The 21451-nt window shown below is 48.5% G+C and overlaps 10 protein-coding genes across 10 annotated transcripts; 7 read left to right on the forward strand and 3 right to left on the reverse strand.

Moving 5' to 3' along the window:
- Positions 1-90: 90 nt before the first annotated feature.
- FOIG_09028 (uncharacterized protein) lies at positions 91-3488 on the forward strand (the record flags this gene model as incomplete). Its single annotated transcript, XM_031209213.1, has 6 exons — positions 91-170; positions 219-667; positions 731-1116; positions 1170-1439; positions 1485-2518; positions 2573-3488. 6 exons carry the CDS (start codon positions 91-93, stop codon positions 3396-3398), a joined length of 3045 nt encoding a protein of 1014 aa, XP_031061250.1. The 3' UTR covers positions 3399-3488.
- A 605-nt stretch (positions 3489-4093) lies between these two features.
- Positions 4094-6216, forward strand: FOIG_09029 (uncharacterized protein; the record flags this gene model as incomplete). The annotated part of the gene is made up of 7 exons (XM_031209214.1): positions 4094-4289; positions 4343-4761; positions 4807-5512; positions 5561-5655; positions 5703-5802; positions 5861-5993; positions 6042-6216. Coding segments are annotated over 7 exons (1650 nt in total). The 3' UTR covers positions 6043-6216.
- A 140-nt stretch (positions 6217-6356) lies between these two features.
- FOIG_09030 (uncharacterized protein) lies at positions 6357-7189 on the reverse strand (the record flags this gene model as incomplete). Its single annotated transcript, XM_031209215.1, has 3 exons — positions 6357-6406; positions 6456-6967; positions 7020-7189. 3 exons carry the CDS (start codon positions 7187-7189, stop codon positions 6357-6359), a joined length of 732 nt encoding a protein of 243 aa, XP_031061252.1.
- A 433-nt stretch (positions 7190-7622) lies between these two features.
- Positions 7623-9137, reverse strand: FOIG_09031 (uncharacterized protein; the record flags this gene model as incomplete). Its single annotated transcript, XM_031209216.1, has 3 exons — positions 7623-8527; positions 8600-8689; positions 8738-9137. 3 exons carry the CDS (start codon positions 9135-9137, stop codon positions 7623-7625), a joined length of 1395 nt encoding a protein of 464 aa, XP_031061253.1.
- Positions 9138-10656: 1519 nt separating this feature from the next.
- FOIG_09032 (uncharacterized protein) lies at positions 10657-11415 on the reverse strand (the record flags this gene model as incomplete). The annotated part of the gene is made up of 1 exon (XM_031209217.1): positions 10657-11415. The coding sequence occupies one exon, from the start codon at positions 11413-11415 to the stop codon at positions 10657-10659; it is 759 nt and encodes a 252-aa protein (XP_031061254.1).
- Positions 11416-11787: 372 nt separating this feature from the next.
- On the forward strand, positions 11788-12709 carry FOIG_09033 (uncharacterized protein; the record flags this gene model as incomplete). Its single annotated transcript, XM_031209218.1, has 3 exons — positions 11788-11841; positions 12012-12202; positions 12346-12709. The coding sequence occupies 3 exons, from the start codon at positions 11788-11790 to the stop codon at positions 12707-12709; spliced, it is 609 nt and encodes a 202-aa protein (XP_031061255.1).
- Positions 12710-13595: 886 nt separating this feature from the next.
- FOIG_09034 (cinnamyl-alcohol dehydrogenase) lies at positions 13596-14709 on the forward strand (the record flags this gene model as incomplete). Its single annotated transcript, XM_031209219.1, has 2 exons — positions 13596-13977; positions 14042-14709. 2 exons carry the CDS (start codon positions 13596-13598, stop codon positions 14707-14709), a joined length of 1050 nt encoding a protein of 349 aa, XP_031061256.1.
- Positions 14710-15895: 1186 nt separating this feature from the next.
- On the forward strand, positions 15896-16842 carry FOIG_09035 (enoyl-CoA hydratase; the record flags this gene model as incomplete). The annotated part of the gene is made up of 2 exons (XM_031209220.1): positions 15896-16190; positions 16253-16842. The coding sequence occupies 2 exons, from the start codon at positions 15896-15898 to the stop codon at positions 16840-16842; spliced, it is 885 nt and encodes a 294-aa protein (XP_031061257.1).
- Positions 16843-17674: 832 nt separating this feature from the next.
- Positions 17675-18908, forward strand: FOIG_09036 (uncharacterized protein; the record flags this gene model as incomplete). Its single annotated transcript, XM_031209221.1, has 4 exons — positions 17675-17695; positions 17761-18009; positions 18086-18257; positions 18325-18908. 4 exons carry the CDS (start codon positions 17675-17677, stop codon positions 18906-18908), a joined length of 1026 nt encoding a protein of 341 aa, XP_031061258.1.
- Positions 18909-19407: 499 nt separating this feature from the next.
- Positions 19408-20569, forward strand: FOIG_09037 (uncharacterized protein; the record flags this gene model as incomplete). Its single annotated transcript, XM_031209222.1, has 2 exons — positions 19408-19461; positions 19526-20569. The coding sequence occupies 2 exons, from the start codon at positions 19408-19410 to the stop codon at positions 20567-20569; spliced, it is 1098 nt and encodes a 365-aa protein (XP_031061259.1).
- Positions 20570-21451: the final 882 nt, after the last annotated feature.

Raw genomic sequence — 21451 nt, forward strand, 5'->3', positions numbered from 1 at the left:
TCGTTCAACTTAACAAACGTTCTATATTACCTTTCTCTCGACGATATTATTCTTCTTCTTTCATCCACTCAACCTTAATTCATCTTCACCATGGACTCTGATTCTGGTGCACCCCAAGCTGAAGCTACTTCGGATCCAGTACCTACGCCTGATGATGGTACCTCGATCACGTAAGTCTCTACAAGTTCATCTGGAGAGAAGCGCAGCGCATCTCCAAGTAACGAAGTTCCTTCAAAGCGTGCCAAGACTGACGAAGATGCTGCCACATCTAGCTTTAATGCCCAACCGCTGAATAATGGGAATGAGTCACTTCAAGTCCATAGCGCCGTTCAGTCTGGGGATGTCATGGAGGCTATCGAGCCGCCAAACAGCAACGCAGGAGCTCCTTCTAGAATACGTGTTCCATATGGGTTCCCAACTATAACCCTCGCTGAGATGCAGGAGCTCAGGGAGTGGCTGGCAAGTCATGCCAACGCCACAACCAACAATCAGGTTGCCAATGGTATCCATACACAACTTCTGAAGTCAATGGAACCAAATCAGCAAGACCTGGAAGCAATTTGTCGCACGGTTGGCGTTGATACGAATGGTATCGATTGGAAGACCGGCATTCACATTCCGGGGGTGATGAAACACGGATTGAAAGCAAGACCTCATCAAATTGCTGGTAAGTTTTATGCGCTGTCGTTGCTCTCACTTTGAGACTCATCGCTAACATTGCCTGCTCCAGGTGCCACCTGGATTTCGACCACCCTCGAATCACCTCTTCGCGCTGCGCTTCTAGCGGATGAGTGTGGAACTGGAAAAACTGTTCAGATTGGCATTGCCTTGGCCACCCACTATCATCGCATGAAGGCAGAAGTTGAAGCTGGGACCTTCAAGCCTCGTGATGAAAAGCGATGGTTCAAGCCAAGTGTACTATTTTGTCTACCGGATCTTGCCTACCAAACATTTCGAGAATGGTCGCACTGGTTCCCAGATTTCTTCAACATCCAGATTTGTCATGGAACAAAAGCCCAGGCTGCTGATGAGTTCATTGAAGGCCATATCATGGATGAAGAAGATGGTCTGCAGTCCTGGGTCGATGAGAATGCCTCATCGCACAAAAGCATCGAGGTGAGTGATACTATCTACACTTTAATGCCTTTTTACTAACGTCAATGGGCCAGACCCTTCGCAACATTGCTATCATTCCTTATCACACGGCCGTGAGACGCATGATCTCCCACGAACAGAGTCAAGTTGCCAGCCAGGTGCCAGCGCAACTACGTCGAGGACTGAAGCGAAAGAGAAATAACAAGGACCAAAAGGAAGAGCTTAAGTTCTGGATTAAGGGTCAAAGCTACAACTGGGTTATTTGTGATGACGTATACGCCATTCGCGGACCTCGAACCAGAACACACCAGTTGATCACTCAGTTGGAACATGAAGCGACACTGGTAGCTTCAGCGACACCACTTTTGAACCACCAAGAAGACATGTAGGGCTATGTCACCTTGCTGTGGAGACGACAGTGGCCGTTCGTTTTTCGCCCTGGCTACGGTGGTTTCCGCGCATGGGTGTATTTCAAGAAGAAAGCTTGGCAGGCTCTCCAAGGCGGCGAGGAGTACAAGGGCCTCACTATGGACCACATCATCCAATCAAGGCGTTCAACAATTGGCCCGTTGACCTCTCGTGACCATAACATGAGGGAAGAGTACATTACGTATATCCAGGACAAGAAGGGTCCCTTGTTCCTGATGAACCCGGACCTCTTTCAGAGATTCTGCGAAGAGATGAAGTCCCAAAAGCCTGGAGTCGCACGAGAAGCTATTCGACCTCTTCTCGAAATGTTCTGTCTTCGTCGCGGAATGTTAACTCCTGCGACCATGCCTGACGGTACAACCGTGGTGCCAAGCGAAGGCATCCCTCCCATGTACATCAGAATGGTCAAACTTCAGTCTCATAACGACGAGGATAAGGATGACTTGTACAATATCATAAAGAAGCACTATCCATTTCTTTTTCACGACTCTTGGGACGTGGACAAGGATATTGGCCATGGCACTATTGACAAGGCCAAACCTATGTGGCCAAACCCAACGATTGTTCGAACCTTGGCGTTGTCAACTACCAACATCGAATTCTACCCTCTTACGCAAAAGCCTGATGGGGCTAATGGGGATAAAAAACAAACACCTCTTAATTCGAAACTAGGCCAAAAGGTGATGGACAACCGGCCTTGCTTGAACAGATTGAAGTCGTTCAGCCTCTCCGGAGCAAACACAGGGACTATCGACACTGATGTTCCCAATGAGATCCAGAAGATCTTGCGGAAGGATGGAGTTGGTGGATTACTATGGTATCTCAGCGTGATGCAGGAAAATCAACATGTCGAGTTCCCTGAGACTCGCGAAGACATCCTCAAGACGTTCTGCCCACGAAGTCCCAAGCTTTGTTGGACAATCAATCGCGTTCTGGAACTGAAGGAACAAGAACATCGTGTTCTTGTCTTTGTTGACAATCCTCTGACCTCCCTGTGAGTTTTACCGGGCCTCGCAGTATCAAGCTATTGCGACTAACATTTCGATAGGATTCTGATGGCCTTACTTACTAGCCTCTGCGTGAATGCTCTCAACATTAGAAGCTCAAACGATGTTGATCAGCGAGCTCACATGGTTCGTCAGTTCAACGATCCAGAAAGCCAAGTCGACGCTCTGGTTGTCTCCTTTCAACTCGATGGATTCGGCATGAACCTCCAAGGAGCCTGCCATTATGGAATTGTCGTGGAATATCCCAAAAACCTCCCTACCATGCTTCATGGGTTCGGCCGACTTTGGAGAATGGGGCAGGAATATGAAGTCCACTGGGATGTTCTCTATCTGGAGAACTCGTTCGATGGCTGGGTCGAAACATGGATGGCGTCGAAGTATGCCGACATCCTTGCAGCTGAGGGAGAAATTCCTGACGAGATCAAAGGAGAGTACAGGGTCATCTGCGGGTTTGAACTAATCAAGCGGTATCTCGGACAAGACAGCAACCGGTACCCCAGAACTCGAGTGACTTGGGCTGAACAGGAGCATCCTTTGGTAGCTCGAGAGGGCCATTTCTACTCGGCGGTGGCAAACTATCTCATGCAGAATCCGGGACATTACGAGAGATTTCTCCAGCCCCTGTCTGACATTGCTCGTCGCTGGAGTCCGGACCAAGGCGAATTAACTCTCGACATGATCGAAGGGAGATCTCTGTCGTTGGAGGATGGGGTTATTTTGGACTCACGCAATCCTCTCACGCCCGGCTACGTTGCAGTCAGCGCAGGTGATGGTCTACACCAGGAGCTCAGACAGGCTGTCGAGATTCGGTCGAACTTGAGGGATGATGATTCTCGCTTGAGGATGGAACGGGAGCGGCGACTTTGAGAGGAAACTTCGGGACACGAATGATTAGTTCTGGTACGCATTTGCATGGAATGATGGAACTTGGCCGTTTTCATCCCAGATATGGAGGCCTCAATCGAAGACTGGGCGCCTAACATAGCGCTCTGGGTAGGGCTGAGAGCGCAGGTTGCGATATGGTTAATCTGGGATTTGGGGCTTTCTGGGCTTATGGCTTTGACCTAACAGCTCATACTGTGCGATCTTAGCTTTGCCATGCTGATTTACTACTTAAATGCTACAATTTTGCCAATCTGCGTTTCCCCATGTGCCTCCGGAGAAGAACAGCAATAGGCTCCGAGATCTATTGGGAAACCGCATGCTTCAAGACTGAGGTTCTCTCGGACAACATTGCAGATACTTTTCAGATCAATAACATAGCAATCTCAACCTTTTCTTAACTTTCAAACTTGCTCATTGGGCGAGGCCAAGCGACAGCGGTTTGTAGGCACAGTCGCAGCATCTGTCATACTATCAAATCATTGCGAACAATGCTCCCTTGAACCTGATCACCCTACAGCTACCAAGGGGAGCCAATCACAGTAGTCCGACCTCAAATTTCTATAGCGGATTTAGCGCATGGGTCTAGCTGTTCCCCGCCGTCATCTCTTACCCCCATGTCGTTCGCCCCAGATCCGATTCCACCTCTTACAATATCCTAGCTACAGTCAGTCAACATCATGAAGCGAGTAAAATGCTGCACTGCTTGTCGCCGCCGACATAGAAAGTGCGTTACCCAGCCCGGAGCCTCCCAATGCGGGACTTGTCTAGAGTCAGGGCAGGAATGCCGGTTTGAGAATGACATTCGGTTCAAACACACTCATTCAGAAACAAAGAAGGAATCTGGACGGAAATGGGCCAAGGTTCCTCAGAAGAGTAAGTTGCCAATAACAAGCTCTCTTGTTGAGATTTATAATGACTTGTTGTAGTTTCTTTCACGACACCTCGTGGAATTGATGGCAAGGTGCCTGAGGAAGCGGACACGAGACAGGAGGCGAATGAGTCGGCAACGCAGCCGATATCTGAAGGAATGATGGAAATATCGATAGACGACCCCATGCAGTCCCAACCTGAAGCTGGGCCTTTGGAACAGGTGTTCAGTTATTGGGGATCGCCTTCAAACCTCATCACCGACTCTCCAATCGATCAGAACATGAGCCCAGCATACCAAGCAGAGAGTCCATCACTCCCACGAGCATCCATCCCATTTATTCTCGACCCCGACAGGAATTCTCCTAATGCCACTGGCCAAGGTTTAAGCGGCCAAGGTTGCAGTCAAGATCACTTCGAGTTGACGGAACGAGAAGCCTTCCTTTTCATGACTTACATCCACAAACTCGCGCCTCTTGTAAGAATTCCTATCACGAATAACATCGAGATCTAACCCTTGAAGTCCGACGCATGCGATGACGCTCGCCATTTCGCACTAGAAGTCCCCCGTCTGGCGCTCCATCAACCCATGATAATGAACGGCCTCCTCGCCCTCGCAAGCCGCTACGACTCCCGCTGCACCAACAGCTCCGACGACATTGAAAGCACATTCTATCACAATAAGTGCATAAAATTGCTCATCGAAGCTTTCGCTCAACCGCCTGAAACGTGGGACTCGACGCTTCTCACAGCCGTAGTGATCGCGCGCTTGTACGAAGAGAACGATAACGAGACTGACTCTTACTATCACCATCTCAGTGGAACGCAGAATCTGTTGAATCATGAGGCCATTGCTCGGTTTGTCATGCAAGGTGGCTTGGCAGAGGCAGCGAGCTGGGTTCATCTTCGACAAGCTATCTACGTCTACGTTGTTCGCAGGGAACCTCTTGAGATATGTCTTGAGAACTTTGAGAGGTCAACGGTGTTTCGGAGATCTGATGACTCCGCTTATGCGAACAGGGCAGTATATAACTTTGCCAAACTCATGAGACTATTTCTTCCAATGGAGAGTCCAGACGGCGATCTTGGAAAGTGGGAAGCTGTTGAAAGGGAGATGCAGGAATGGTATGAGGCCAGACCGGTTTCATTCAAGCCCGTATTCCACAAAGCGGCGGATATCTCAAGTGACAGGCCGTTTTCAGTCATTTGCTTCGCTGCGTCGGTGCCTGGTAAGTAGTTGTTTGCTTTGACCTTTTCGGTTTGCTAACATGATCGAGTGGTGGCGATGCAGCATTACTACGCATCCAAGGCTGTTTTGTGTTTGCGCGACATCAAACAGACTACAAACAATCACAGGAGACAAGAGTTTGAGGTGCGTCAAGATAGCGCTCTTGTTGAAAAATGCTGACGGATTGTTAGAACAACATATCTTCGTATCTCTGCATGCTGATGGGTCTTGCTTTGTCCAATTCTCATGTTGCAAACGCATTCTATCTGCCTGCACATATGCTTTCGCTCTGTAGGTTTTCCCCTCAGTCCAAATGTGAGAATGATTGCTGATGTGAGTTTGTTTGTAGGTGGATACTGCATAAGAGATCCCTGTGTGCGAACCCATACCATACAGTATCTGGAGAAGGTTGATGAGGTGATCAAATGGAAGACAAAGGCACTCATTGGAACTTTGAAGAGGGAGTGGAATGGTCAAGACTAGTGGGTGTTTACTGTCTCATTTGCAGGTGCATTATCTCACAGGATCAGACAAGTCACGCACCAAGTCGGGAGAGAGGATGGTCGTCAACCACATCAGCTCATATTCTTTCCACTGGCCATCCCTCCCCGGTTCACTGCAAAGTATCGCGACTTCCCATGCCTAAGCTACGACTTGGTTACATTCCACCCTTCAGCCCTTCATAAGGAACTCACAACTGTTGCTTGTATCCGTCCTTTACATAGTTGTACAAGACAACGCCATCCTCAATCGTCGGAAGCTTGAGGTTAACGTGATCCATCGTCAGGGTCTGCCCAGGCTTCCAGCTCTTGGCGATACGAGCCATGGTGCTTTTTTTGAATTTGCTAGCAGCTCCAGGGTTTGAGAAGCTTGGCGACGGCGGAGTAGAAAAGACCTGTGGCGGTCAGATGGCGTGTGAACTTGGAGTGATGAAATAATCTTACCTTCCCGCTTGATCTCTTCGGTCTCCATGTAGATCCAGTGGACACGATTTCTCGGATACCGACTCGCAGCGTGACCCATTGAAAGGGCGACCTCGTGGAAAGCGAGGATCCCTCTCAAGTCACCCGTGATTTCGGGATACATAGCTGGATTCAGAAATAGTCTCAACACCGCCTTACGAGAAACAGCAAGATCGTGCACCATGTCGAGTGTTTCTTGAACGTAGTAGTTAGTCCACTCGACCTGTTGCGTCTGGCCAATGCTGGTCAGAGCACGAGTAGCCCGGAGGACGTCCTCAAGGTCGTCGGCCATCTCGAGAACGATACCGCGATGACAGGCGCCGTAGAACCTGGGACCTGGGATTTTGAGCGTTGCAAATGTCGTGATGACAGCATCGGTGGGATGGTCGGCGTCGTTGAAATTGCAGACGATGAACCCACATTCAGCCCTTTTCCAGATGGTGGCGACTTCGTGGGAGTTCAGTCCATGGGCGCGCATCATTTCGTTCAAACTACTACCGACCCATCAGTGTCTTTCTTCGAGAGGCCTTGACTTTCCCGACTTACGTTGCGGTCGAGTCCTCCTTGACGAAGATCAGCACTCGCTTTCCTTGGGCTTTCAGCTTAGAGACCGCATTCACGGCCCGTTCCATCTTCTGAGCGAGAACAGATCCAGCCCGTTCGATGAGAGGCTGCAGGCTCTCTGACAGATTCGGATCATGGGGGCGTGGCTCCATGGCGGCGTGCCTTTGACGAAAATGGTATAATGCCTTGCGGAAGTTCAGCGGTGATGTCAAGGAGAGAAGGTGTGCGCTCCAAGTTGATGTAGAGCGAGAGCGGAGATGAAGACTGAATTGATGGCCAAAAACATGCCACACAGACCAAATGGCAGCGGTGACGTGAATTGCGAAAAAAGAGCAACTGGATAATAAATAGCTGGACGATAATGCTCGCAGTGGTAGGCACAAGCGCTAGCACAATCGACACAATCAGACAATCAGCGCGCAGTGATTGACAGTGGCCATATGTAGCTGATCTCAAAGCAATTCAACCACTTGGAAGATTGTGAACTTGTTCAAACATCAATCAGAGCAGCCTAGAACAAAACACCAAGGACAAAGACTTCAAGGTATAATCGTATATTGAGATATAACTATCAATGAAAAGGATTTAATGGGCAAAACCAAAAGTCTTAGTTTCAGTGCATATGTCCGTCACGTAGTCTACCTCATCCATCACCGAGGGTGGCATATAGTGTTCGCCAGTTGGAGTTCTACTATCCGCACCCTCTCGAACATCTGTACAGCCTCGCGAGTCTGTACGAGAATCATTTCGTTTCCACTGAGGGAACTTCTCTTGTAAAACATTCAGTATACTTTCCTGCATGTGCTCGAATATATCCTCTATCAGCTCCTCACGATGCCCAATGCTTGCTTCATCGTTAGAATCAACAACGTCGGGGAGCCGCCATCGAGGATAAAGGTTCATATGGGACCACTGTACTTGGAAGTCGTTGTCGCCGTCTTGAAAATAGTAATAGCAAAGCCTGCAAGGAGGCTTGCTAGTAGCGATAAACATGACATCATTCCAGAAGTCACAAGGTCGAGTTTTGCGAGCTTTGACAAGATGGCCGTGCAAATTCGCTTCGCAGTGAACCAGAGTCTTTGATGGAAACTTGAGCTCCTGCTTCTGGATTTGTTCATCCAGGCCATGTCTGCGAAGCTCCGCGATGTCGCCCTCGTAATATGTTAGGTCATGATCTGGAAATGCAGCCTCAATAATTTCCGTTGGCGAAGCGTGCGGTCCGTGGAGGCGAGTGAACCTTCGGAGACGGGATGATGGAATGTAGTTGACCGTGAAGTCTTTGAATAGCGAGGGCCACTTTGTGGAAGCATCGATTATGGCCTCGGAAGCTTGGCGAAGTGAATGAAGACGGCCAAGATGATGGCGCAGCTGACACCATTGATATGAGATTTCCGGCTCGGTAATGCCGATGTGCTTGTCGAAGACTTTATTTATTCCGGTATTTTGGCTGTGATGTATAGCTTTGATAAGATCTTCGCAGTCACGGAAAACTATTTCCAAGTCTCATTTAGTCCCTAGCATTTTTGCCAATGTCGGAGATGAAGGTGGGGCTGGCTTCTTACATTTCTTTTTGGAGTCAATAGAGGAAGTCATGTCGCGAGGAAACAGAGACTTGTCTTTGATGGCTTGCAGCTGAGCCATGTCGCTGAACCCTATCATTGTTAGATTAGAGAACTGTCTGCATTTCTTTATATGCTTACTGCTAGGCTCCTGTGATCTCTCGCAGTTATCTATGCAGGACTGCAAAGCGGTACCCAATCCGTTTAGGTATGCATCAAATCTGAGAAAATTGAACTCAAGAATACGATCAAAGACTTGCTTTTGTAGTCCCTTGGGAGTCAATTCATCAGGGTTGCTTCCCACGTATCCGAGGAGGTCAGAGAGAAACGACTTGGCTCTTTCCAGTTCAGATGCTTTCCTCGAGTTTGAGGCAAAAACGTAGTCTGGTCCACGCAGTCCTTTCGCAAGAATAAGCGCTGTGGCAGAATCGCCACCCTTCTCATCATCGAGGATTTGTGCCATTTTACAAATGAACTTCTGGTAATCGGTCAAGAGGGCATCGCTGCGACTCTTTCCAGAGGAGTATCTGATATCGCTCATGTGTTTGCAAGTCTCGTTGACAGCTTGAAGCAAAATACAGAGACACTGATACTGCCTCTACTGCTTGCTGTTGAGAGCCTCGGATGCTTGGTTGACGGAAGAGCTCATCTTGTTGTTGTGAAATAATACACAAAGAAGAGATGATAAAGTTGATATGAAGAGAAAAGTAGATAAGGTTCACTGATTGTTCTGTGTTCACTTGGTGCTGAGTATTCTACGTTTGCGTGGTGGGCCTCCTTAATATAGTAAATCCCAGTCGAAGACATATCTTTGTGGACCTCTAGTAGATTTCTCAACTTCCAACTCTGACCCAACACATATCTGCGGAAATCCTCCTTTATTGCCTCCATCCCTAAGCCACTTGCTTATCTTTTGCGAAATGCTCAAGGAAACGTCAGAGGCTGAAATGCAGATGTGCAGAATTGTCTTGGCTAGTAAGGAACTATTTCATCATTCAAGCCGCCTGCAATCACTGTGCCGTGTTCTGTCGTCTTTGACGAATTAAGTACAACCATGAGAGGAGCCTGTAAATTATACAAGTATATATGAATGCAAAGTAATCTGTAGCTTGAGTTGAACTCATTCGCTGGTTTTTTATCTTGTTTTCAAAACCCTTGCACAACCCTGGCCGGTGAGCTTCAATGTCGTAGTGGATGGAATGCACAGTAAGCCAGACATATCATAAGCAAGCAGAGTATGCACCTTTTTTCCCACTGCGGTTAGTTGACTTCGAACGGGTTTGGGGGCCACAGACAGTTGGCCCGATAACTAACATAAACATCAGTGATAAGTTGCATTTCCCACTAATGACGATGTTCCACGTCCAGAAGTCATAAAAGATAAATGCTTAATTGTGGCATTTGCGCTTGGCATTCATTGCACGAATAACACGCGACTCAATATTGAGATCTGACATAATCGTGGTGGGAGTAATCGCGTGTTGAAGCTGAAGTGAATGAAATTGAGAAAGTGGCCCGCCTGGTGATGTGGCCCGCCTGGTGATGAACTACGTTATTAGGCCTTAATTTTAAATACTTCTTAACCCTCTACCATAATATCCTCACTTGAAAAGCATGGCGGTTTGTACCTGCCAAGTACTGCTGGTCTTGGTGGCGTCCCCAGCAACGAAATTAACACTCCTATTCGCGGCGACTTCATCTTCCTGTATATCTGTTTTGCCGTGACTAACATGACAATATTCCAAAATAATCGCCGACGGAACCACAAAATCATATTCTCTAGCTTAATGTTTGGTTTCTACATGGCACGAGTCACAGCCCTTGTCCTGCGCATTGCCTGAGCGAATCAACAGTAAAATAATCGTCGAGCTATTAGCAAACATCTTGGTAAGGCGTAGGGTTGAATAAAGGCGTAGCCAGATCACAGACTTGATGAACCTAATTCTTTATGTAAAATGATATAATAGTATCTTTGCACTCTAGTAATATTTAACCCTAGTAAAGTTAACTAAGTAAGGGAGCTATACTATTTACTTTATTCTTCCACTCTCTACCAGTTCCTACCATGGGATCACAGTACCATCATGATTCCGGAACGATCCAGTCAACTCCTTGTGTTCGAGACTAAATGTGGTCTTTACCATGTTGGCTACACTTGTTTCAACCGATATGCCTCCCAGAGCCTCCATATCCATCCCGCTGTCGGCTGTGAGGTCCGTTTCCACCAGGCCAGGGTGGAAAACAAAGGTCGTCAACCAAGGCTCCTCAAAGGACATTAAACGGATAAACCAGTTGAGACAAGCCTTGCTGGCACCGTACGGGCTTGAAGACTTGGGAAAGTGGCTGAAGAGCTCTTGTGAGCCAATAGAGCCCATAATAGTAGAGATGGCAATGAACTTGGGACTACCAGTCTCGCTGGCCTTCAGAAGAGGTGCAGTGGCCTGAGCGAGCTTCAAGGGTCCAATGGCATTGACAGTGAGGTGCTTGAGAGTGTTGGAGGCTGATGTGTCAAGCACACCGGCGCCTCCCTGAGCGATACCAGCATTCGCAATGACGATGTCCAAAGAGTTGATGCCCTCGTTGCGAAGATGAGCCACGGCGTCATCACTGTCAGTCTCAACTGCAGAGTCTAGCTTTACGATGATAAGCTTGGTGTCAGGACCTTTGGGCAAGTCATGGAGGGCCTTGGAAGTTGGGTGCAGGGGATCGCGGACAGCAGCGACAACGGTCGTGGAGGGCTTTTGTAAGATGCGTTGCACGAAGCCTTTACCGATACCGCAGTTGGCTACTGTAATAAGGTACTTTGACGGGGCGCTCATTTTGAGAATTGAGTAATAAATGCAAGTCGATTTTATATAAATAACAAAACAGATGAGGTGAACCCAGTTTCATATAGAGAATCGAGCCTTTTTACCATGAGTAAATGTAAAGAAGAGGCCGTTGAACTGGTTGAATTGTTATAAGTCGAAGATTAACGTCTACCGAAATATAATGAAGCCGACTCCCGAGCTGTTACTGATACAGCTCATGCATGAATTCCCGAATTACAAAGGTGGATCCTTTAGTGGTTTTGGTTTCTCAATATGTACCTGTGACCAATTAGGCGCCTAGCTACCTAGCCATCTCCCACACTACTCCTGTGCTCCAAGATGTAATCATGCCGATTCCCAATCTGTTCCTGATTCAACACAATGCGTGATGCCCGGATTACAAAATTAGGTCAAGGCTTGCAGCGCGCTTCCTCGGTACAGGTTTCAAAGTCACGGCTATAACCAGGCAAGAGTCAAAAGCGACATTTCCGGCTGATGTTGTCGTAAGGAAGGTAGATTTGTCCTCCAAGGGATCTCTTGTCTAGGCGGTGAAGGGACGAGATGCCGTTGTCTCCACCGTTAGTGGCGAGGCTATTGCTTCATAGAAGCTGTTCATTGATGCCGCAATTACCGCTCAATTCAAACGATTCATCCCGTCTGAGTTTGGCGTCAACACCCGCGAAGCACGTGGTACCAAATTTGGTCAATTTGTTGCGCCAAAGATTGCCAACGTTGATTATCTTATTGAGCTCTCCAATGAGTATAGCTGGTTCTCGTGGACTGGCATAGTGACTGGGTACGATGCTCAAAATATGCCAGCATTATCAGTTTCTGTTAGGCTAATTGATATCACAGGGCCTTAAAAATGGCTTTTTAGGATTCGACCCTCAAATGTAAGACCTGCCAGATCTACTACTCGGGCAATGAACCATTCTCCAGTACCAATCTTGCCTTTATCGGCAAATATGTTGCCGCTTCATTGGCCAAGCCTGAAGCCACGGCCAGCAAGTTGTTGACCATAGCCTGCTTTACAATTACTCAGAATGAGGTGAAAAGGTCCATTGAAGAGGAGATAGGCTCTGAGCTCACTGTGGCTAATGTCAAGACTTCAGACCTGGAGAAGATTGGGCAACAGAAGCTTGCGAACAATGATCCCAGCGCTTTCATAGAGTATCTCAGCCAATATGTTTTTTCGGACAGTGCTGGACAGGCCGTCACGGAGAATACTGCCGTTACAGTGCTTGGCTTACAGGAGGAGAGTCTTAGAGAGACTGTCAGGGCAGCGATTGCTGCCACACAGTAGACGCGTCACAAAAGTTAGCATTGTGATAGAATTGGACAGTCACAACATTTGCACCCAACTTTGCCGGTTTTCTTTTCAAAAGATATGATGCGATATTGCTTGCGAGTCTATACTGATACTCAATATAGCCTTTGTTTTTGTATATCGGCTTCTCCTCAGCTACTTTCAATTCTCGAGATTGACTTGTTCTACGGACAAGATAACAAAGACCACAGCATCTTCCCCGCAAAATACTTACCCTACAGTTATCTTTCTATCTTCTTCCCATGAAAGCTGCACAATAGCTGAGTTACCGATATGAGACTCTACCTATATTCAAACATTTTTAGAACTCTCAGCCACCATTGACAAAGTCTATCAGACCTGCCGATAGCGACATCCTTTGTGTGCGTCAATGAAGGGCCTGTCGAGGCATTGATCGAACTCAAATTACCGGCTAGTTTCACATAAACCACCTCTTATGCCCCTTTGGTAAGGACCGAAGCTTGTAAGTCTCGAGACTAATTTAGCATGCCAGACAATCTTCTCCTATCCTAAAATGACGTTCTGAGCCCGGCAATAGCTAATTGGTCGGTGAGGCCTGTTAGTAATGCAGTCGGAGAAATAATCCACCCCTATCAGTAACATCGGAGCTAATGTAAGGCCATGTCCGTCCTAAATCTTCTGCCGCTACAGGAACTCCCGGGCTTTGTAATCTCTCAACTCAACAACTCGCAATGTCGGTACTTCTAGTTGGGCCATTCAAGATGCTCAATGAATAACGAGGTCGTCCCCTTCGAGTCCTCGTTTCTCAGCCCTCGGAACATCAACAGCTTTGGCACTGGCGAACTTACACTGTTACGAAACCTCATTCACTCCTCAATCACCCAGCTACGAAAAGGAAGACATGTCAACATGTTTAGTTACAGGCGGCACTGGCTTCGTTGGCCTCTACGTGATCAAGCTTCTACTCGAACGAGGCCACAAAGTCCACACGACCGTCCGTTCCCTGAAGAACAAGTCCAAGTGCAAGCCGCTCCTGGATCTTCAAGCTCAATTCCCCGGTCAGCTTCACATATTTGAAGCCAACTTGATGAAACTCGGTTCCTTCGCTGAAGCCATGAAGGGCTGCCAGGTCGTTTACCATGTCGCTTCCCCCTTTCTGCTCCCGGACCAAATCACGGATGGATTCAAGGACTGCGTGGAGCCAGCACTCCAAGGCACCAAGAATGTTCTAGAGTCGGTCAATGAAATAGAGTCTGTTCAGCGAGTCGTCCTCACCTCCTCTGGTATGGTTATCTTCTTTCCTTTTTTGTTTCAGTTCTTGATGAACTAACGTGTTCTCTCCGCCAGTTTCTGCCACGTACGGAGACAACGCCGATGTACTCAAAGCGCCGGACCAAACTCTTACAGAGTTGTGCTGGAACGAGAGCAGCAGCGTCAACCATTACCCATATGCCTACTCCAAGTTGGTGGCCGAGCGCGAGGCCTGGAAGATGCACGAGCTCCAAACCCGCTGGTCTCTCGTGGTCATTAACCCCGGCCTGATCGTTGGTCCTTCCCTTACACCCGACTCCGTCTCTGGCAGTTTGCACTTGCTTGAGGCTATGTACCGTGGTGATAATCGCATGGGTGTTGCAGACCTATCCTACCCGGTTGCCGACGTACGGGAAGTCGCCGAAGCACACGTAAAGGCTGGCGAAGATACGAGCCTCAAGGGCCGTTTCATCGTGTCGGGTGATCGTGCGATTTCCCTGCTGGAGATGGCTGGCTTCGTGCGTCCGGTTCATAAGAATCCCAAGGCGCTTCCGTGCTGGAACCTGCCTACTCTGATGGTCTATGCTGCTGGACCCTTCATTGGCGTCTCCAAGAAGTGGTCGTCTGCCAACCTCAGCACCCCCTTCAAGGTTGATAACAAGAGGAGCATTCGGGAGCTAGGGCTCAAATATCGCCCAGTTGAGGAAACCTTCCAGGCGCATTATAAGTCCTGGGAGCAGGAGCGGGAGCAGGAGCATGAGTAGGCGAAAGCTTTATTGGCATGTGACTGATGCGACGGTGTCTGTTCTGTTCCACGTATGTCGTTTTATTCTAGTAATATCTATTTAGCTATGGTGCTTGTAATCTCTTTCTTGATCATGCGTTCTCAGTGCGTAGTTGTAATTGTATTGAATTGCTATGCAGCTAAAGATCGCATCTAGCGACACTATCTGGAATCTTTTTGCGTAGTGTGTTTCCTCTTATTCTGTTGTGCACTCCCAACTAAATAAGAAATGTAAAGGCCGCTTATCCAGCCCCATCTATCCAGGTTCTGAATGTTCCCATGATCCACAAATATCTGACCGTATGTCTTGAGAATGTAATGCCTGGGTCGATACTGCGTGTTGGGCAGTAAGGTGTATTGCACTGAAGTGCTTCTGAGGCATGGCTTGTACGGCCAATCTAGCGTTCCAACCATGAGAAATAAAGCCAACCCTATGCCTTTATGACTAAATCTGGTGGTTCTACATACTTCCCCCAATTGCAACCCCCGATGGACCGACAGGCATGGAGTATTCACAAGACTGTTAGCAAAGACGGCAGCCAGTGAAGTAGCAAATCCGTAGTCCACTGATTAGTAGCATGATTAAGTTTTCTAGTTCGGCTAAAGCCGATCAGGGTAGGCTTAAGTTAGTGGCGTGACGATCAGACTTGCAAGTCGGCATTCGAATTGTCCCGATGACTGATAGCGGAGCTTCTAGCTGAGCCTCCCTTTTACTAAGGCAAGGTACGTGCAAGCACCAAGCCTTTCGGCTACAATACATCCGCCTTTTACTAAGCTTTTTTACAACGTCACGGAATACCCGATTTTGACTTCTCCAGGTTGTCTACACAAGATGCGGGTCTTAACTCCGGCTTGTCGAAGTTTATTCTAGTGATACTACGTCGAGATTCATGGCATACCTATGCTTAAACGACCCTTGCTTCGGCGGTTGTTCCTCATTTATCTTAAAGCATAACTTATGGAGATTAGGCAGGTGAACGGACGTTGCATCTCAGTAAGTGCCAGAAGACGAGATGGCAAGGTGTTCGATTCCAAAACCGATATATAAGAGAGAAAACTCTTGTCTGCTCTCATGCCGTATCCTCATCCACTCTACGACTCTCACAATCATAGTCACATCTCAACACGATTCCTACCAATTTAACTTTACTTCGATTCATTTCATCATGGTTCCCACGTGGTTAAAGAATCTCGTCCTTTCTGGAGCCCTGCTACAGACTGCCTTTACTCTCGATCTCCCCAAGTACCGCGGCTTGAAGACAGCTCAGAATGGCAGCGTTCTCGAGGTCACTTTTCACAACCCAGACTCGGCTATAAACCTCTGGGGTGTCGACTTCCAGGATGGCATGACTGATCTCGTTCGAAGACTTCACAATGATAACGACACCAAGGTCGTCATCTTCAAGAGCGATGTTCCCAAGTTCTTCTGTGCCCACTTGGACCTTCTGATGCCTGGCGTTGGTAAGGACTAAGCTTCCATTCATCCACTTATGACGGGACTCTTTGCTAATGTTGAGCCTCAGCAACCGTTGGGCCAAAGTTTGCCAGGCTCATGTATGAAATCTCCGATCTGCCCCAGGTGACCATCGGCGCTGTCGAAGGTCGCGCTCGCGGCGGGGGTAACGAGTTTCTGTTGGCCCTGGACATGCGTTTCGCCTCTGAACCTGAGTCATTCTTTGGTCAAATCGAGGTCGGTACCGGTCTCATCCCCGGCGGTGGGGGTAGCCAGCACCTCCCTCGACTTATTGGCCGCGGTCTCGCGCTCGAGTATCTCCTCAGCGGAAACGATATCAACGCCAAGGATGCAGAGCGAATCGGTTGGATCAATAAGGCCTTTTGTTCTTCTGAGGAGATGTACGAGTATATTGACGGTCTTACCTCGCGCTTGCGTCTCTATCCCCTGCCGGCCATGGCTGCCATCAAGAAGGCGATCAACGCTCGGTCGCGTCCTACTTTGCAGGATCTGCTGCGAGACGCTGCGTCTTTTACCGCTCGTTTGACTGACCCGGCTGTGCCAGTTTTGATCGGTAGGGCCTTGGCTGTCACCAACAATCTCACTCTTGGCGATGCTGAGCTCAACCTTGGCCGAGATCTCCCCCTTGTGTATGAGTAGAGTCACGTCGCATAACAAACGAACAGCCCAATACCTCAGCCTAGAGGTTGTTTCTTTCCACTGTTTGGTAGGAAGTCTCGTGACATAGGATTGTATTATAGTTTATTCTCAACTTGCACCACCATTGTATTACGGATTATGGAGCTGTCGAGAGAAGTAGGCCATTTTAGTGTTAAACGCTGATATCATCTGGACCAAAGGTCACATGTATTCTCTATTCTTTTTCTTCTATTGTCGTACATTGCTTTTTATTCATAATAGGAACACAGACTTGCGTTTCCTCACCAGCGGTTTGTAGTGTAGACTTTCAAGTTCACATCCCTTCCGTCTCCCAATGTCTGACTCGAATATCTGCATCATAATCCCCATAAGCGCGTTCAATACCGTGCTACTAGAAGACAATGGTCTTATATACTCAACGCTTTTGTTTGCTTACGCGTTTCTGCAATTAAGTCGTCAAGGCATGGGACCTTCAGAGTGTAGAGTCACAGTTACATAGCAGTGGCCGACATGACGAATCATGCCAAGCTCAGGATGACTAGAGTGCGGAAGCCCGCGAAATTAGGGAGCTCGGGGTAATTATGCAACGTCGGCAAATGAATGCGCCGATGGCCCCACGGCTTGTTACTGATTGCACCGATGGATTACACTACTTTTACTGACAAGAGAGTTTCCAATTCGTATCATGCAGACATAATAAGGGAGTTCTTGTCCAATTCATAGGAGAAACGGAGCATTCATATCTTGGCATTGTGTCACATCACAGGTATAATACCACCGTAACATATCATCCAGACTTCAGTATTGAAACGTCCTCTACGACTTTAGCGCTATGTCTCCGCAGCTACTTGTTGTAAGTGCCTCATGGTCTCGACATACTGGTCTCCCAGGTACTGACTCATGATCTGTCTGCGGTAGATCACCGGTGTCTCAGGCCATGTGGGCTTCCGCGTGCTCGTTGAAGCTCTCACCAGAGGGTACAATGCTCGAGCCGTGATTCGCAATGCATCTCAGGCCGATCAAATCAAGGCCACCGATTCCGTACAGCCGTATTTGACCCAGGTTGAGTTCGCAGTAGTCCCGGAACTGCTCGTTCCAAGTGCCTTCCATGGCGTACTTGACGGCGCGGACGGTGTAGTCCACGTTGCCTCTCCACTTCCTTCAGCAGTAAGTTCTTTTCCCTTCCTTACTGGTGACAAGATTTATCCGCTATAATCGCTAATCAGAATACTCTCCATCATAGAGCCAGGAATTCAAGCGCGACCTGATCGAACCAGCCGTTAAAGCAACCTTGGGCATTCTCAAGGCGGCAAAGAAGGTCCCGACAATCAAGAGAGTTGTTATTACCTCTTCGATCGCTTCTCTTATAACCTGGGACTACCTTGTATCATCCGATACTACGAAAGTGTTCACTGGTAAGTGGGAGGGATAAATTCCTAAAGATGCTCATCACAGCCTTTTGACACGGTTTCGCCTTCATAGTACGAGACACTTACACCCCGACCAACCTTGACGGTCCCTTCGCAAACGCCATGGACGCCTACGGTGTCTCCAAGGCAGCAGCCCTTGCCGCCACGGAGCGCTTTAAGGAGGAAGAGAAGCCGCACTTTGAAGTTGTCAGCATTTTACCCAGCATGGTGACCGGAAAAAACGAGCTGAACCGAACGCCTGAGGATGTCGGTAAAGGCAGCAACGGCACCACCCTTGGCGTTTTGCTAAACAACAAGAGCGATACCCCAAGTCTCGGTGTGTCAGTCCACGTAAACGACGTGGCAAGAGCACATATCGACGCGCTGGACCCTGCGATCCAGGGCAATCGCAACTACCTCTGCTCTTCGGGCGGAGTCGAGGGCACCACCTGGGAAGACGCCAAGGATATCGTCAGACAAAACTTCCCTAAGGCCGTGGCTGACGGCAATTTCCCCCTTGAGGGGAGCCAGCCTTCGCGGCCTATTCGCCTAGACTCGTCTAATACGGAAGAAGTCTTTGGGTGGAAGTTTGCAAGCTTTGAGGAGCAGGTGAAGAGCGTTGCGGAGCATTATCTGGAACTTTTGGCGGCGAAGTAGGGTACACCTATCGGCCAGGATGATCAGCAGTGAAAACGCCTGGCTGTAAAGGCCCAGTCTGCTTGCTAGATCCCGGGTAACTTAGATATCAATATTTTTGATAACACAATGATAACAGGGTATGCTGACAACAACGTGTCCTTTGGTGAAGGTCTATCAAAATTCCGTCGGTCTGTGGCATCCCTCCCCTCCCTTGTCAACTAAATACATATCGATATGATTAATAAGCATGCTAACTGCCGTTCTCTTGACGCCCCCAATTGGATTTGTCAGATCGCATCGGACTTATCAGATCCACTCGGTGGCGATTTCTAGACCTGACCGCATGCAGTCTAGCTAAAGCTTAAACCAAAAGTTTAGGAATCTGTCCAATTTCTAAGCCATTCAACTTAACTCAACCTCACGTTGAGCTATAATGCCATCACCTTTTCTGAACCCTGCTGTTCTTCGTTCGCCAATTTGAGCTCGACTTAGCTACTGATCTTGGTTACAAAAGATTATGCAGGAACCCTATATGCAAGAGGACAAGTTGGTCAATGATGATCAACTTGCGGTATGTCTAGCACCTCGTGACGTTGTCACGCTGGAAAGACCCTAGGCTAACACAAGTGCTATAGAATCGACGAGCGCGTGGAAGACGGGCTCAGCGGGAGTTCCGCCAGAGACAGATTGACACCATCAACGAGCTCCAGGCCAGCAAAGAGTCCATGCAGGCCGCCATAGCCTCAATAGCGCGCGCTGGGGCTCAGCAAGACAGCGCCGGAATGACTGCAGCAGTGCGCGACGCGTGTCGGCTCGCTGGGGTCGAAATACCCCAAGAAACAGGCTTGACACGTGTAGACCCCCCGAGTTGCTCTGTCCGTGAAGAGCCCCCGGCGCAGGAATCATCAGAGGTGGCTGGCGCCAGAACGGTTTCATGGGAACAGGAGCCAGGCACCACAAATATTCAAAGACAGTCTCCTCCCATGTTGCGCAGAGCTCCCTATACAGGTGGGCTGGGCTTTGAGAAGTTCCATCATGAATCGGGAAGAATGTCGCCAACACTCGGCTACGGCCTCTGGTTCGGCCCCGAGACTTCCATCCCAATCGAGTATCCGCCCATGGACATTGTTCCATATCTCCAAGACGGCTCTTCGCTCGCCATTACTGTGTTTTGGACCAGCCTGTCTTGGGGCTTCCAGATACTCGGCGCCGCGCTCGGAGGGAACATTGAGGCGGTGGCTACAGCCCAAAACATATTCAGTGCTATTATATCCACCAGTCCTGGCCGAGATGTCTTGAACGGCATCCACGCCCGCCTGATATATCGTAAGACGGGAACGATTGATCGAGACCATCCCGGCAACAGGCCAGAGCAGTCCCCAGGGATATTGGCAGCCATGACCAGGCTATGCGAAGATAACGGAACCCCATTGGAGACTTTCCTAACGCCCATTGCGATGGAGGATCTGCTGAGAAACAGGCTAGGTCCTGCTTACGATGTGATTGATCGGACTGTGCGCGGGTGCGGCTCGCCAGAGGAAATAGCCCGCCTTCGTGGGCTGGTTCGGATGATGACTATAAGTAGTATATGTCTCGGGGACGGGCCACGGTGGTCAACTGAGAAGGCGGAGGACGTGGTTACGTATTGGGCTCATAGCGCCGGTTTACATATATGTTGATAAGTAATAGTAGATTTAAATAGGGTCAGTATGTATTAATTAAAATAGTATTAATATTTATAATATTATTCAAGGACAGGCTTATGTCCAATGCCAGGTTTGGGTTAAATCCCATACTTCAATAAAGAGTTAGAGTTAAAGTCAAGATTTTGTTCTTTAACAGTATTACTCTCTTGAGATTAACATGGCTCAGTTATCAGCACCATAAGCACCAAGTTAGCTTCAATCTCAAGAAGCCAATAAGTTGGAACCTCTTCAATAAAAATAATTGGATGTTTGGAGCTGCGGAGCTAGTGTCTACGCCCCTCTCATCCGACGTCTTTGGCTTTCTTTACCGACTATAAGATCGGGAGATGGAAGTGGAAGTTTATGCGACCCAAATATGTTAACAGTGGCAGCTTCATGGGGCCCGCGGGCGATATGCGGCGGTTCTTTCAGCGCGTTAAGGACAAGATGGGCCAGGACCTGCTCGAGATTTCATCGTGCGAGGACCTCGCTGGAGACCAGGGCATCTTTGCCGAATCGCCAAAGTTCAATTAGTCGGCCATCTGCGTTAGCTGGCCATCAACGTACATATGACCCAACAACCGATCATCCTTGGCGTAATGGTTTGTACGGTGTTCTCGAAGACCCTCGACATCTCCAAAGTCTGTCCTCGTTGACGCTTGGACAATGCAGCTTTCAGTGCATGAGTTCAATAGCGATGGGTGGTCTCGGTGATCATACCTGCTGGGCATCATTCCTATACCTTTACGGTTTGGCAATTAGGCACCCAACAGCTCAATCCACCTTTGCTCATAGTACGTATCCAGAAAGGATGCCTCCAGGAATCTGAGAAAAGAGTAACATCTAATGCTTGGGACTTCTTATAACAGTCACAAA

This window comes from Fusarium odoratissimum, assembly GCF_000260195.1.
Source record: "Fusarium odoratissimum NRRL 54006 unplaced genomic scaffold supercont1.14, whole genome shotgun sequence".
Lineage (NCBI taxonomy): Eukaryota > Fungi > Ascomycota > Sordariomycetes > Hypocreales > Nectriaceae > Fusarium > Fusarium odoratissimum.